General features: G+C 33.9%; 1 protein-coding gene across 9 annotated transcripts in view; it reads left to right on the top strand.

Moving 5' to 3' along the window:
• Positions 1–10,564, top strand: part of LOC117170435 (venom carboxylesterase-6-like) — a 92,699-nt gene extending 82,135 nt beyond the window's left edge. For 8 of the 9 annotated variants that reach the window (XM_033357170.1, XM_033357169.1, XM_033357171.1 and 5 more), the window contains 7 exons: positions 7,140–7,422; positions 7,511–7,696; positions 7,756–7,952; positions 8,034–8,190; positions 9,480–9,803; positions 9,878–10,022; positions 10,100–10,564. In XM_033357170.1, coding sequence (XP_033213061.1) covers positions 7,140–7,422; positions 7,511–7,696; positions 7,756–7,952; positions 8,034–8,190; positions 9,480–9,803; positions 9,878–10,022; positions 10,100–10,262 — 1,455 coding nt within the window. In that variant the 3' untranslated portion in view covers positions 10,263–10,564. The remainder of the gene's footprint in view (positions 1–7,139; positions 7,423–7,510; positions 7,697–7,755; positions 7,953–8,033; positions 8,191–9,479; positions 9,804–9,877; positions 10,023–10,099) is intronic. The other variant, XM_033357215.1, reaches the window with a different exon arrangement.
• The last annotated feature ends 4,602 nt before the right edge of the window (positions 10,565–15,166 follow it).

Raw genomic sequence — 15,166 nt, 5'->3', positions numbered from 1 at the left:
TTGACGGTTTTTTGTAATTCAATTGAAAATAGTATTTATGTTAATTTTATTTAAAAGACTTTGTTCTGTTTTTGAGAGCATTTTGGGCTATGTCAGCGGGAGAGGAAAAGGGTTCAAAATAAATCAAAATTGGTAACGTAGTTTATAGAATGCCGCTTATCATAGAAATTTATATTTTGATATTGGAATATGATGAATACATAAATAACACAACCCCACAAAGAAATTTCTTTACCCCAGGCTAAACCACCATACCCATACGTTGTTGAGGTCACCGAATCCACATCCGGAGTCAGTTTGACCCCATAAAATCTTGACCAGGGTCAATTGAGTGTAGAAATGAAGAAAACCATTGGTTCGAAGAAAACCTTTACTTTAAAATGTCTTTGGGATCGCTGTAACCGTAACCGGGGTCATTTTGCCCCAATCAGGTCAGGATAAAGGTTAGGTGAAGGACAAAATGAAGAAAATCATTAGATCAGAGAAAGATAGTGGGTCGAAGAAAACCTTTACTCTCAGACATTTTTGTGGTCCATAAATCTGAATCTAGTAGCAAATCGACCTTATTACGTCAGGATCAAGGTCAAGTTATGGTCAAAATGAGAAAAGCCCATTCAATCAACGCAAACAACTATATCGCAACGTTTTTAGGGTCGCTAAATCTGAATCTGAGATTAGTTCGACCCCATAATTTCGTTTCCCTGGTCGCTCTAATAGTTTCCTTCATTGTGACATTCACTTGACCTTCATTCTTTCCTATTGGGGTCAAAGTAACCCCAGATTCGGATTCAGTGACCCACAAAAAATGTCTGAGAGTAGATGTTATCTCCAAAACAATGGATTCCTCTGATCCAATGGTTTTCTTTACTTTGACCTTCAATTGACGTTAATACTGGCCTGATAGGGTGAAACTGACTCCGGATTCCGATTCAGCAACTACGCTCACTAAATTTCGGTAAACCCGGCTGCCCTTTTTTATTTTCCTTGACCGTAGCCACATGAATAAAGTTATATACAGTTTATATATAGTGGACAAAACACTGATATTTTTTATCTGTCTTATACAGAAAAATGTATGAAGAAAATGAACAATATTGAAAGCATGCATTAATTTTTAAGGATTTTTATGGAAAATTGCGTGTTTATTCAAAAAAGTGGTAACCAGTTGACCATGCACAGTATTGTCCATCGCCAGTCACTACTTACTCCCATCTTCCTGACAGCAAACGGATACCACGATGTCATGCAAAAGAGTAACTTTATCGTGTCTCTGCTCGTATTGCGGCCCATTTTTCATTGATACTTTACTTGATTTCGATAAATGTCGCTTCTTCTAGTTTTGATAGGTTGGGTCAGCTCTTATAGTACACTAAACCCTGCTGTTCCCACCAAATACAGAAGTTGAACTTCAATCCATGGATTTTGGTTTTGGCGTTGATGTTGCTGGTTGAGCAGGCTTAACCCACGATTTCATACGCTTAGGAATATCATAGCGAATTCAATTCTCATCGCCAGAGACAATACGATACAAAAACCCTTTCTGATTTTGCCGTTGGAGTAGCTGTTCACAAGTGAATAAACTCCTTCCACGTCTCTTGTCTTCAGTTCGTACTTTACCTAATTTCCTTGCTTTTGGATCATACCCAGTGCATGTAAGCTTCTAGAAGTTGTAGAACGACCAACTGCGAATAATTCTGTAAGCTCGTCTTGCGTTTGACACGTATCTTCACTTGAGTAACCTCTCCAATTCGTCATGGATTAAGTGTAATCTTCGAAAAGTTTCCAAAAGCAGTCTATGACTTTCATTAGTACTCTTTTTTTAATTAAAAAAGAATATTAAACTTTCCGCAAATGCTGTTTTCTTGGTTAGCAAGCCGATATCTTAAATGCCACAAAAACTACTCTGTTTACACATCGGTAAAAACGACACTATATATAGTATATACACCATGTATAGTGTATAGCATATACACCACACATATAGTAACGATATACCTCAATGCGATACAGTATAAGTAACGCCATCTCTTATAAATCCCTCAAGATTAATGCGCGCTTCCAATATCATTGTCTTCTACACAATATGTAAACTATATATAACTTTGTCACCTGGGTGGAACTGTTATTAAGATTTTAATAAAAAATAAAAATTGTAATGAAACTTTTCCGGAATAAAAATAAACAACTAAATTTCTTATGCTATTAATTCTATAAGGATACGTATGTGTAAAATTTCTTTTAATATTGGTTGAAAAAATTAAGCCATAAAATGATTATTCGTAACTTATATTTGAGGAGGTGAAATGCAAAAGCGCACAAGTCACATTATAGAGAATATTTAGTTAGGATTATGTTCTGGATCTTTCCCATCAATTATATCGCTTGGAATAGTCAAAATCGAGCTAAACGTCACGTGAACATCACGTCCGTGATGTTTAGCTTGATTTTTACTATTCCAAGTGATATAATTGATGGAAAAGATCCAGAGCATAATCCTTACTCAATATTCTCCATAATGTGAATTGTGCGCTTTTGGATTTCACCTCCCACCTTTTGCAAAAGTTTTGGGCTGGTATTCGCGTTAGGTGAGCTTGCCACCACATCAAAAATCATTCTCCCTTGCGCTTTATCCTCATATCTTAATAGTTGAGAAAATCAAATTTACTCAAAAAAGTTCATGTCAAATTTTAACAGTGGAGGAAATGAGTAGCAGAGAATAGTCAGAGGTTATGATGCTAATTTTACATAGAAATACTAAAAAACTTTCTGGTTTGTTACAAGCGGTGTTTGAGAAAAAATGGAATATGTAAGAGCTCTAGACAGGCATTGAGATTTTCAATATTTTACAAATATAATATGAATTTAGTTTTATATTTCTTTGGGTATTTCTATAAATTGAAAGTGGATCTAGCTGTTCACGTATTATGGCCATCCTTTTGTACTTTAAGATTTAAATAATCTTTATCTGAAGTAGGCAGATCAAGCGCACTTTATCTATCCGGGGAGCGGCAGTAAAATAGCACTTTATTGTTCTGAGACGAGCTGCACGTGAAGTGACAGCAAGGAGGAAGAAGTCAGTAAAAGTGAATAAAAAGTAAAAGAAAAGAGTGAGAAGAATTAATTTTAAACCTAAGTTTAACTACGAAGTGGATTCTGGACTTCTAGCGTAACCCCAAGCGCGTGCATGTGTGGTATAATCAAGCGCCTTTTTCTAGAAGAACAGCTCTTCTTCTGCCTATTTCAGATAAAGTATCGAATGCACCACGGCTGTAAATTTTTTTTATACTCGAATGCAGTTTTACCAATCATGCCTTCGGCTCGGACGTTAAATTCTGCGTCCTCATATAAAGTCCAGATTTATTGCCCAGGTACATAATCTACTATTAAGTAAATTATTTTACTGTGAATGAAATAAATTATATCAACCTGAAAAATTTAATATTTATTTAAACTAAATTTGTACATTAAAAATATTTATTGTTATGTGTTTTCTCGCCCGTATGTCTAGCAATCATCTGTGTTGCCAACTGTGTTTAGCCTCTTATGAAGAAAGATTCAATGTTTTAAGTGATTCTGAACCAACATATAGTTTTTCAAACAATATTATAGTACCTCTAGAAAATTACACAGGCCCACAACAAAAAGTTGGCTGAACTATATACGAGACTAGTGTATCCTTATGTATTCTGATTCTGATTTTTGTCCATATGTCAGTGCGAATCCAGTGACGAATCGCCACCAATCCCCACGAAACTATTTTCATTCACTTATTTTTGTATAGCAAATTCAATGAATTTTTTAACATTTGCATTGGTATTGGACATTTTTTTCGATGGTTGCTTTCAATTCTCTGAATATTTTTGATTGCAGAAAATTATTTTTCAAAAACCGGTATACTTTATAAGTTAAAATCTTTATTTTTTATTTTTGTTATTAAATAAACAAAAAAATAAACCAAAATTCAAAAATCGGCCATGGCAGTTCAATGTGAAATTTTATTAGCTTTAATTTTTAAAAAAAGTAAAAATCGGATAATAATTGTCCTTTGAAAATCAATTTGTCTACGGAATTTTGTTTGCCCCACTGTGTGCCTTAATGTACAAGAAAAAATGCGGGTTTCGGAAAATGTTTTGAGCACCGGAAATTTTTAAGTGGATTCCAGGCATCCAGGATTTTATTGAGTAATCCCGGACTGAGAACTGGCAATTAAGGAGTTAGAATTGCAAGTCCTTTCCACTACCTCACCGGACTGAGTTCTGAACTGCTTTGGTCCCATTCCAATCACCTGTGAAGGCGCAGGGACTGCAATTCTTGTTTACTCTTACCCATGATTCTGGTTATGGTCTTAAAAAAGCCGACTATATATGTTATAAAGACATAAGATGTGAATCTGTCTCACAGAAAAAAATTATTTATTTTAGTTATCTGTTGTCAATAAGTTAAGTAATCTGCTGATATCGATGTGCTGCACATACTTTTTTCCATTTGAGAAGTGAAGGTCTTACTGAAATCAAGCATCCCAAATGATGAAAACATGTCAACCCCCATGAATCACTTAAAAATTATTTTTCGTCCTGCCCAAAAAATCGGAAAGATTCTGAAAGACAATTTCTGCTAGATTGTAAAACAGTCGTAAAAATATTCTTTTCAGATTTTATCAGAATCTTTCCGAAGTCTTCATCCAAATTTGTCAGTTTCTATCCGAAGATTTGTTCCAATATAATTCTGTCAGATCTTATTTCTAATCAGATTAGATTCTATCAGCTCAATCAGATTTTATCAAAATATCTCGTTTATTTGTATCAGATGTTATCAAAAATTATTAATTATTGATACTAATAACTATAATTGATAATATATGAAGATGTTTGTTTTTCGGTCTACTGACCTTTAAGTCTATTTAAAAAACTAGCTTCCGTTCCACGACGTGGAGCCTCTTCAGGTAACATTTCTGTATAACTCCTTAACAATCTGAAGAAAATAGAACAAAGTTTTAATAAAACTAAATCATATTTATAAGTAATGTTAAATATTGAAAAATATAGAATATAACCTATAAACGTATCGACGTGGCAGTTACGTTACGGAAAAGACTATGGTGTACACTTTTTTATGTCAATAAAAAGGTAGAAGCTAAAAAAGCTCTTAAGATAATTGGAAAAACATACATTTGTTTCCCTTTTTTTACGTCAACATTGTAAAAAACATTTTTTTAAACGTGGGCCAACACACAGTATTATTCGCTATTTCAGGAGAATTACATTCTACATCATAACATGTGACTATATATTCTAGCTTTCTAAGCCTGAGCACATATGACCAATGGCACTTATATTTAAATCTTAAGAGGTATTTGCACATTTGTATATTTTTTAATTGACAATTGAGGAGTTTTGGACAAGAAGGCGACAAGCGCTCGAGAATGAGTAAAAGTATTGTCCAGGCTTTGACGTCAGGTATCAAAAGTGAAATATGAAGTTTGAAAAAACCAAAAATATAGTTAGGTAGCTCTTGAAAAATGAACCTGAGTCTCCATTCACAGTTTTTCTCTCAGGCTGCAAATTTTCGAGTAAATAAATAAAAACTGATTTTTTTTAATTGATAAAAAACATGTTTGTTCACATTCAACTCGCCGTAAGTAATTCATTTATAAACTAATTAACAAACGTCTTTTTGAGTTTTATTCGTGACACTCTAGCAGAGGCTACAGTGTCCGAAAAGGGGCAAAAGTTAATTTCTAATATTTTTTTTTAATCCGAATGAAAAACCACGTTTTTAGACTTTCACATTAAAAAAGTGAGCGAGGAAGTTTGAACTACGACAAACTTCAAGCGAACGAATTTTCCGCCAATGTATTGGCCAACCTTTTGGAAAATCTCAATTCGATTTGATTTTCAGTTCCATAATTACAGCGAGTTTATTACGAGCTCGCGACGCGACACCATAGGATTTTTCAGGGGATGCCGCCTGAAGCCTGAAACATCGTCCTTGCCCATCCTTTGTTTTGTCCACTCGCTCGCACCAGTTAGCGTTCCGGCGGCGTCCCCTGAAAAATCCTGTAGTGTCGCGTCGCGACCTCTAAAAAACTCGCTGTAATTATGGAACTAAAAATCAAATCGAATTGAGATTTTCCAAAAAGTTAGCCAATCCATTGGCGAAAAACTGGTTCGCTTGAAGTTTGTCGCAGCTCAAACTTCCTCGCTCACTTTTTTAATGTGAAAGTCTAAAAACGTGGTTTTTCATTCGGATTAAGAAAAAAAAACATTAGAAATTAACTTTTGACCCTTTTTGGACACTGTAGCCTCCGCTAGAGTGTCACGAATAAAACTCAAAAAGAAATTTGTTAATTAGTTGATAAACGAATGACTTACGGCGAGTTGAATGTGAAAAAAACATGGTTTTTTCAATTAAAAAAGTCAGTTTTTATTTATTTACTGGAAAATTTGCAGGCCGAGAGAAAAACTGTAAATGGAGACTCAGGTTCATTTTTCAAGAGCTACCTAACTATATTTTTGGTTTTTTCAAATTTCATATTTCACTTTTGATACCTGACGTCACAGCCTGGACAATACTTTTACTCGTTCTCGAGCGCCTGTCGCCTTCTTGTCCAAAACTCCTCAATTGTCAATTAAAAAATATACAAATGCGCAAATACTTCTTAAGTTTTAAACATAAGTGCCATTGGTCATATGTGCTCAGGCTTAGAAAGCTAGAATATTTAGTCACGTGTTATGACGTAGAATGTAATTCTCCTCAAATAGCAAACAACGCTGTGTGTTGGCATATACTGATGCATATACTTACTGCACTGATCAAAAATCCGAACATCTTATAGTATAATTAATAATATATATTATTTTGTTTTTGAAAATTATTATTATTGAAAAATTAATAATAATAATAATTTGAAAGATATGGAAAGCTTCGGAAAGAAAGTTCTATCAGAAATTTCTAGCAGGGCGGGTCTAAACGTTTGGGAAACATAACCTCTTATTTGCATTTTACGAAAGATGTATAGAGTGGACTCGGGCAGAGGCAACTTATTCAACATACTTAGTTTGCTATGCCCTTTAATATAAAATTTTCAAAATTTAAATGCATGATACCAAATACGATTTGAAAGAATCTTTTTTTTGTAGGATCCCCAACCTCCAAAGTTCTGGGAAGGAGTGCGAGATGCATCAGAGGAAGGAGGGGTTTCAGCACAAATTTCCATGATTAATGATGGAATAGTTGGTGATGATGACTGTCTCTATCTGAACGTGACCACCAAAAATTTGTCAGCAAAAAAACCTGTAATGTTCTGGATTCATGGAGGGGGTTTTACCGTTGGTTCAGGTGGTGCACAATTACACAGGCCGGACTATTTTCTTCAACATGATATTGTCTTTGTCTCAATTAATTATCGCCTTGGGATCTTAGGTGAATAACTGATTTTTATCATTCATGTACTCCCTTGTTACTTAATTCATTTTTTATTTCACATACATTGTTATTCACCTTCCCGTAGGATTCCTGAACATGAATATAGATTGTTGCGCAGGAAACCAAGGTCTAAAGGATCAAGTTTTTGCTCTCAAGTGGGTTCAGGAAAATATTGAAAAGTTTGGTGGTGATAAAAATAATGTTACCATTTTTGGTGAATCTGCGGGTGGTGCATCGATTCATTATCTCTGCATCTCACCTTTAGCTAAAGGTACTATTGCTATAAATTGATTTTTTAGAAAACAAATATAATTTCCCCTTGTGTTTCAGGCTTATTTCACAAAGCAATTATCCAGAGTGGAGCTGCCAATAATCCTTGGGCTTTTCAACTTTCTAATAAGGAATATGCTATAAAATTAGCTGCTAAATTAGGAAATTCATCGACTAATCCTGAAGAAATTGTAAAGTTTCTCCAGACTCTAGCTGCACAAGACATAGTTGTGGCCCAAAAGAAAATTTTTGTAAACGTGAGGAAATTCTAGAAAAATTATTTTCGTTTCTGTTATTTATTTTACAGCATTTACTGTTTTACTTTTCCTTACTGACAGAAAACAAAGGTTTTAGACTTTCTTTTTGTACCATCTGTTGATGATAAAAGCTCAAATCCATTTTTACCAAAACCATTAGATGAAATGATAGCAAATGGCATCGATGTTCCTGTCATAATTGGTTACACGTCCGATGAAGGAATACTTACGTTAGCGGGTATAAATGTTTATAAGTCTATTTTCTAAAAATTTTAATATTTAATCAGTTTTCTGCCGTAGAAGCAACTAATTTGATATTTGTCAGCTATTTCGAAAATGCTTTCCATTTAAATATGAAGTATTCTCACATTACATCACACTCAAAAAGTAAGCGAAATTATCATGCCCCGTGATTTTGGTTCAATTGCATTGTTTTAACTGTTGGTGTCGACAGTTTTGGTATTCGGGCAGTGGCTTAAAATAATTGAAGTATACAATTTTTGCAAATATTTCAATTGAAAACCTCCGAAACAAGTCCGTCTGTCTTTTATTTCATTTTCAGAAATGTCACGTTTGAAAGCTCTCATACTAGCACTATGTCTCTCATTAATTATGATTTGCAATTCATCTGCTTTATTAGTTAAAATCAAATACAGAAATCGTAAAAAGGATAATCCTACTTTACTGAAAAAACTCTTGACAACTACCACAAGAGAATTTTTCGGCATTTTCAATAAAAAATGCCTTACTTAACAAATCAAAAAGCTTTGACTCATAAGTCGTCGGTAATCGAGGTTGTTACGTAGATCGTGGCACATTATGATTTTTTTATAAATTGCCAATTCGCACACTTTCTACATTGCCAACAATAACATAGACCCACAAAAAAATTTTGCAACCCGAGCGAAACCATCGTACCTATACTTTATTGAGGGCGCTGAATCGAAATCCGGGGTTAGTTTCACTATATCAGATCAGGATCAAATTTAATTGAAGGCTAAAATAAAGAAAACCATTCAATTGGAGAAAACCATTTGATTGGAGAAAACCTCTACTCTTAGATGTTTCTGGGGTCGCTGAATCCGAATCCGGGTTCAATGTGGCCTCAGAAGGTCAGGTTCAGGATCAACTTATGTTTAAAATGAAGAAAATTATTGCAACGGAGAAAACCTCTATTCTCAGAGGTTTATGGGATCGCTGAACCCGAATGCAGGGTCAGTTTGGCTCTATCACATCTGGATCAAGGTCAAGTGATGGTCAATTGGACCCCATCAGGTCGGGATGAAGGTGAACCTAAGGTCAAAATGGAGAAAACCATGAAATCTAACTTATTGGGTTGAACTTACCCCCTGATTTCGAAGTTAACGGCCGAGCATGATGTATTGTTAGAATACTAAATGTTGTGAACAAATGAGAATAGGAGGGCCGAAGCCAAAATATACTTGCCGTTTTCTTGTTTCGCAGAGCACTAATTCATTTTTGTATTATTAAACAAAAATTAAAACCTACCTAATTTATTATCATCAGATGGTGCCTCTGAATCTGAACAATTTTACAAGAATTGTGACAAGACTTTTGAAACAGATTTAGCCAGCGACTTCAAACTAGAATCAAGTACCCTAGTGTCTCATTTGTCGAAAGAGGTTAAAAATTATTACTTCAAAGGTAATCCAATAACGAAAAAAGAACAGGCTGCTCTTGTTCAATATAAAGGCGACATCAACTTTGTGAATGGAATTATGCAAATGTTAGATATACAAAGTCAGAAAAACACGCTAACCTATCTTTATAAATACTCACATCATCCCAAATATTCCGTGCTACAGATGGCATTAAATTTAAAGGTGGAAGGTTCGTAAACTGAAAATTCTTTCTTAGGTTTGACAAAAGGGGGCAAGTATTTTAAATAACTGAATTTGAACAAGTTATAGGGGCCTGCCATGCCGATGATCTAATTCATCTCTTTTACATGAATTCTTTAAGTGATAGTTTGCAACTAAAATGTGGCACAACTGACTATTTATTGATGGAACATATGACAAAAATGTGGACAGACTTTGCAAAAACAGGGTAAGAGTTACATACTTCTTTTTTAATTTCTATAGATATTGCTTCGGAAACTTTACTGAGTGTGTTATTTTATGTAGGAATCCAACTCGAAGTGAAGCTGTCAATATAAATTGGCCTCCATATATTTCTGAGCGCAAATCTTGTCTTCAAATTAAAAAGGATTTAGCAATTATTGAGAATTTCGAAGAAGAATCGTGGAAATTCTGGAAACCTATATTCAATAAATATAAATTGTTTTAATTTCAAAGTATAATATATATTTAAGTATTAAAGTCTTTGATGACTTTCTCAATTTAATTAGATTCAAAGAAATAATTATTTTTCGAAAAAATTTAGTGATAGTAAGTTTGGTAAGGTCTCAGTGCAACGCTTTTATTCAAAAACAGATGAAATTATTTTCTAAATGTCATGAAGGAACTATGAAAGATCTTTTCAGGTTACATTAATCTGAATGTAAAATACCTAACATCTAAATATGTTATATGTGCAATACAGCTTAGTAGCGCAGCGTTGCTAAATAAAGTAATATAAATTTCCTATTATTTAAAGTTTTTTATTTCTTTATAATTTTTCTTTGAATGATTAATCCTATATGAGTCCTAAATGCAGACTCTGAACATGTAATTTTTTACGTGTTTCATCTTTTAATACAACAGATTTCTCTGAGAGATTAAATTATGTTCATCGTCCACGGAATGTCTTTAAATTCGCCATAATACATCTAGGATCCGGAGAAGTGGGCATTGCCAGTACTGTCAGCCACACTGACAAAGATTACTTGTGAAGGTTAAATTTGTTTAAGAGAGCATTCTTGGAGGTATATCACTAATTTATTATACGTTTCAGGTCTTCCGTACTGACCAGTTATCAAGCAAAATATTAGGATTGCTCTACTTAGTCCATATTTAAACATGCAGATTTTTCAAATGTCTGCGTCTAGCGATGGCTAATCTTTCTTCTCTTGGTTGAAGAAGATATTATTTTATGTATTAAAAAACACTTTTTTGCGGTAGAATCCTGAATTTACCTTGACTTACTGCTGCTCATAAATCTCAACCTTTTTTCATGAAGACGGAATTTGTACCTGGAAGATTCTCTTGCGAAAAACTGCACTTTTTCCACAAGAAGAAAGAAAACGTTTGACGACACTGAGTAAACCCTGGCGGACCGAATGGAGCCTCTACAAAGTACCCATAAAGACCCCATTGGGTCCTCATTCGGTTCCTTTTTAAAAAGATCAACAAAAAAAACAGCAAGATCAACTTTTAAACTGTTGAAATTCGGATCCAACGTTAAAATTTCTATTAGAAACTCACGGAGTAATCGCAATACTTTTTTTCAGCGGTTAAAAGTTAAAAAAATATAAATATATAACTCCTGTTGGCTGCTACTTACAGATGATGCGTTTGAAGTGTAGCAGTCAACAGGCGTTCCACTTCTTATATTTTTTTAAACTTTTTACCGTTGCAAAACAAACTATTGCCATTATTCTGTGACCTTCTATAGGCAATTTTAACGTAGAATCCGAATTTCAAACATTTCAAAGTTGATTTTGCTGTTTTTTTTAGTTTTTTAAAAAGGAGCCGAATGGGTACCCAATGGGGCCTTTACGGGTACTTTGTAGCGGCTCCACTTGGTTCCTTCGGTCCGCAATCACGTTGAGTTATGATGGTAGCTATTTAGATCGTACCCCATGTGGAAAAGTTGATTGGGACCAAATTGGGCCCCAACTAGATTGTCCAACTAATAGTTGGGCTCCAATTGGGCAGCCCAATCAATCTCCAACTAGGCTACTTTCTGGGTTGTAACGGTTAGCCCAGCGAATGCCCGGATTGAGGTAACAAGCTGGGCCTTAGTTGGGCAGCTCACTTCATGCCCAATTAATAAAAAAAGGGTACAATTATTAGATTCCTAAAGTTAAAAGTAATAAATAATAAATATGTGTTAGTATTTTTTTAATTTTACGCTTCTTCATGTTTTAAAAACTCTTAGCATCCTCTTATTCCTTCTGAAATCCATCCCAGTCTCTTCCAACAGTCAGCTCAGTCCTAAAAGCATCTGAAGTTGTGTTTTCTGCAATATATTTGGTTGAATACAAATACTCAACTGAGTATGGAAAACAGCACTAAGCGATTTCTTATTTTGTTGATTTCTAGAAAGAAAAAACGAAAGAACTTTGTAAATATAACCCCATTTTATGGAAGCTTGAACGGATTTGACTACAAGAAAAAATGACGTTCGCAACTACTTTAGTGCAGACGATAGAGCCCGACTGCGGCGTTGAGGCTGGCGCAGCCACACAGTGCACACGTTAACCAATATAGGCGGGTTTTACAAAATTATATAATTCTTAGTTTACAAGAAATATTTATTTATTGTTGTTTAACTTGAAAATGTTACTATACGCTGCTGATCTCCTTGATTTTGTTTTTTAGGATATATCGATCTTAATTTAAAGCCCATGCAGATTAAAAATATAATATGTAAAATATATTATACATTTACCGCGATGTTAAAAGGAAAATTTTATTGTATGAACAATATTTAATGGTCAAAAGTTCTTTTTAAGGATGAGAGAAAAAATTCAGGGAATTAATGCACTTTAACATTTTCCAACAAAATATAATAAACAAGCAATATTCGTGAATAATGCATTTACTCCGCAATTTTATGGATTGAAAATTATTTTTATTTACATGAATGAAATATGACTGCTAGATTCTGCTCGAATCGCTCATTATTTTTCAACCCGTGTGCCTAATTCATTATTCGCAGGGCGTTTTTATCAGAATTATTTAGATTTATTTATATATTCCTAAACGGATACAGTTTACGATCACTTTACCGAAGTAAATAGCAGCTGACCACAGCCGATATTTTATCTCTCTACTGCCCTCTATCGATATAACTGGAGTTACATTTTGTGCGACCAAACTCGTTTGCTCCAATAGTGCTTACTTTGGGCGTTCTACGAGTTAACCCAAATTAAGCCCAATTTAAGCCCAATTAAGTAAAAAATCAAGCACTGAACGGCTTTATCTACATAAGTTTTGATCATTCAAATTTCGGAATAATTGGAATAGTTTCAGGATTTGGCTGGGATTGCATCCACTGGTTCTAATGATTCCAATAATCTGTCAATTAATTTATGATGCCCACTATGGGCGTTCTATAGGTATACCCAATGAAAGCCCAAAACAGAAATCAAACACCGATCGGCTTTGTCAAAATGAGTTTTGATTCTTAAAAATTCGGAATAATTGGAAAAGTTTCAGGATTTTGGTCGGATTGTATCCACGTAATTTTTTTAATAAAATAATTTGTGAATTAATTTCACTTTTTTAATTGGGCTGACTAGTTGGTGCCCGACTGGATTGCTCCAATAGTGCCCACTTTGGGCGTTCTATGGCTAAGTCCAATGTACGCCCAAGCACAGAATCAAACACTCCCCGGTTTTATCAACATAAGTTTTGATAATTAAAAATTCGGTATAATTGGTAAAGATTCAAGATTTGAGTTGGATTTCACCTACGTAATTATTTAATTAAAATAATTTGTGAATTAATTTCACTTTTTGTTAATTATGCTGTCCAGTTGGGGTCCAATTGGTGCCCAATTATTAGTTGGGTTAAGTTGGGCTGATTTCCACATTCGACCAACTTCTGGCGGTCATGTACAAAGCGCGCGAAAATTTTAATTTAATCAAGATGAAAATACACTTGGAAATGAATAAACAATAATAAATATTCATTTTTATTTCAAATTATTAAATATTTAATATTATTAATATATAAATTGACAAAAATTGCACAGTAATAATATTTTCTAATACTGTCTTCCCAGTTTGCGCGCATTACTAAATACTCATGGTAGCCATTACTGCGCCAGTAATGGTCATAAAGTAGCAGCTATACAGTACTGACTTAGTACTATTACCCAGTTCTAGTGCAGTATTATCTTTCCAGTACTGGCTGAGTACTAAATTTCATGATAGCCATTACTACGGCAGCAATGAAAAGTCAGTAGCGGCTAACCCATATTGGCGCAGAACTGAATGTTTCTGTGAATGTCGTCACAATACGGTTTGGTCCAACTGAGATACCGACAAATATAAACGCAGACAAGATTAGTAAAACAACATGTCCATTAGGGTGTTCCTTGTTTACTCATGGTGGATTTTTTCTTTCGAATTTCTGTGGTCTCACTTAAAGTTTCTCATGCAATTAAGATAGGCGGAAAAGTACCATAAAATTTGAAATGCAGTTAATTCTTTTATATTTCAGTATAATCCTTTGGGTCTGTACAATGATGATTTTTATACTGTGCTGAAAAAATATATCTACACGAAATTTGTTTTGTTCCAAACTTACAGAATGGCGGATCCCTAAAGAACAAAAATTACAATTTCTACAAGTAATAACAAAACCTCCTCAAATTCAAATAAAAATGTTGAAAAAACTCAAGATGGCCGCCCATATATTTTGTTTGAAACTTATTATTTCTTTCTTTCTTGGTGACAACTTTTCAGGCGTCAGTGAAAATGCTACATTGTTGTAAAGAAACATATTTCGTAATGCATAAAATTAGAATTTCAAAAATTCAAAATCGAACCTTACAAAATAATGAAAAACTCATATTTTCTATGCTTTTCGTTTTAAGATCTTCAAAATTTAAAAAATAAGCAATTGTTATGTAACAAAGTGCATTTATTTTATATTTTGTTTATATTTATAAAAATTATGTAACTTTTTGAAAATAGTAATGAGTCGTCTTTTTTACTTACGTGAATATTTCGATATGTACTTCCAACTATACACTTTGTAGCAATAAAGTTGATTGTTTTTCAAAATTTGATGATCTTTGGACAAAAATCATAGAAAATACGAGTTTCAGAATATTTCACAAGGCGCTATTTAATTTTTTTTTCATTGTACGTTTCAAGCATTGGAAAATATGTTTCTTTACAATAATCTACCCTTTTAATTAACACCTGCAATAGTTGTTCATCCCTCTTAATACTTTTTTCATCTCCTCAGTAGTGATGGGTGGGCATTCTTCATCAGGTGTTATGAGGGCATCACAGAGCTCCTTGAAGCCATTTATATTTTCTGAGTGTTCGTCCAGTCTATGCTGCACTTCGTAGA

The sequence above is a fragment of the Belonocnema kinseyi genome, chromosome 1, assembly GCF_010883055.1.
Source record: "Belonocnema kinseyi isolate 2016_QV_RU_SX_M_011 chromosome 1, B_treatae_v1, whole genome shotgun sequence".
Classification (NCBI taxonomy): domain Eukaryota; kingdom Metazoa; phylum Arthropoda; class Insecta; order Hymenoptera; family Cynipidae; genus Belonocnema; species Belonocnema kinseyi.
The sequence above is the reverse complement of the archived record's forward strand: the minus strand, read 5'-3'. Positions and strand labels throughout refer to the sequence as shown.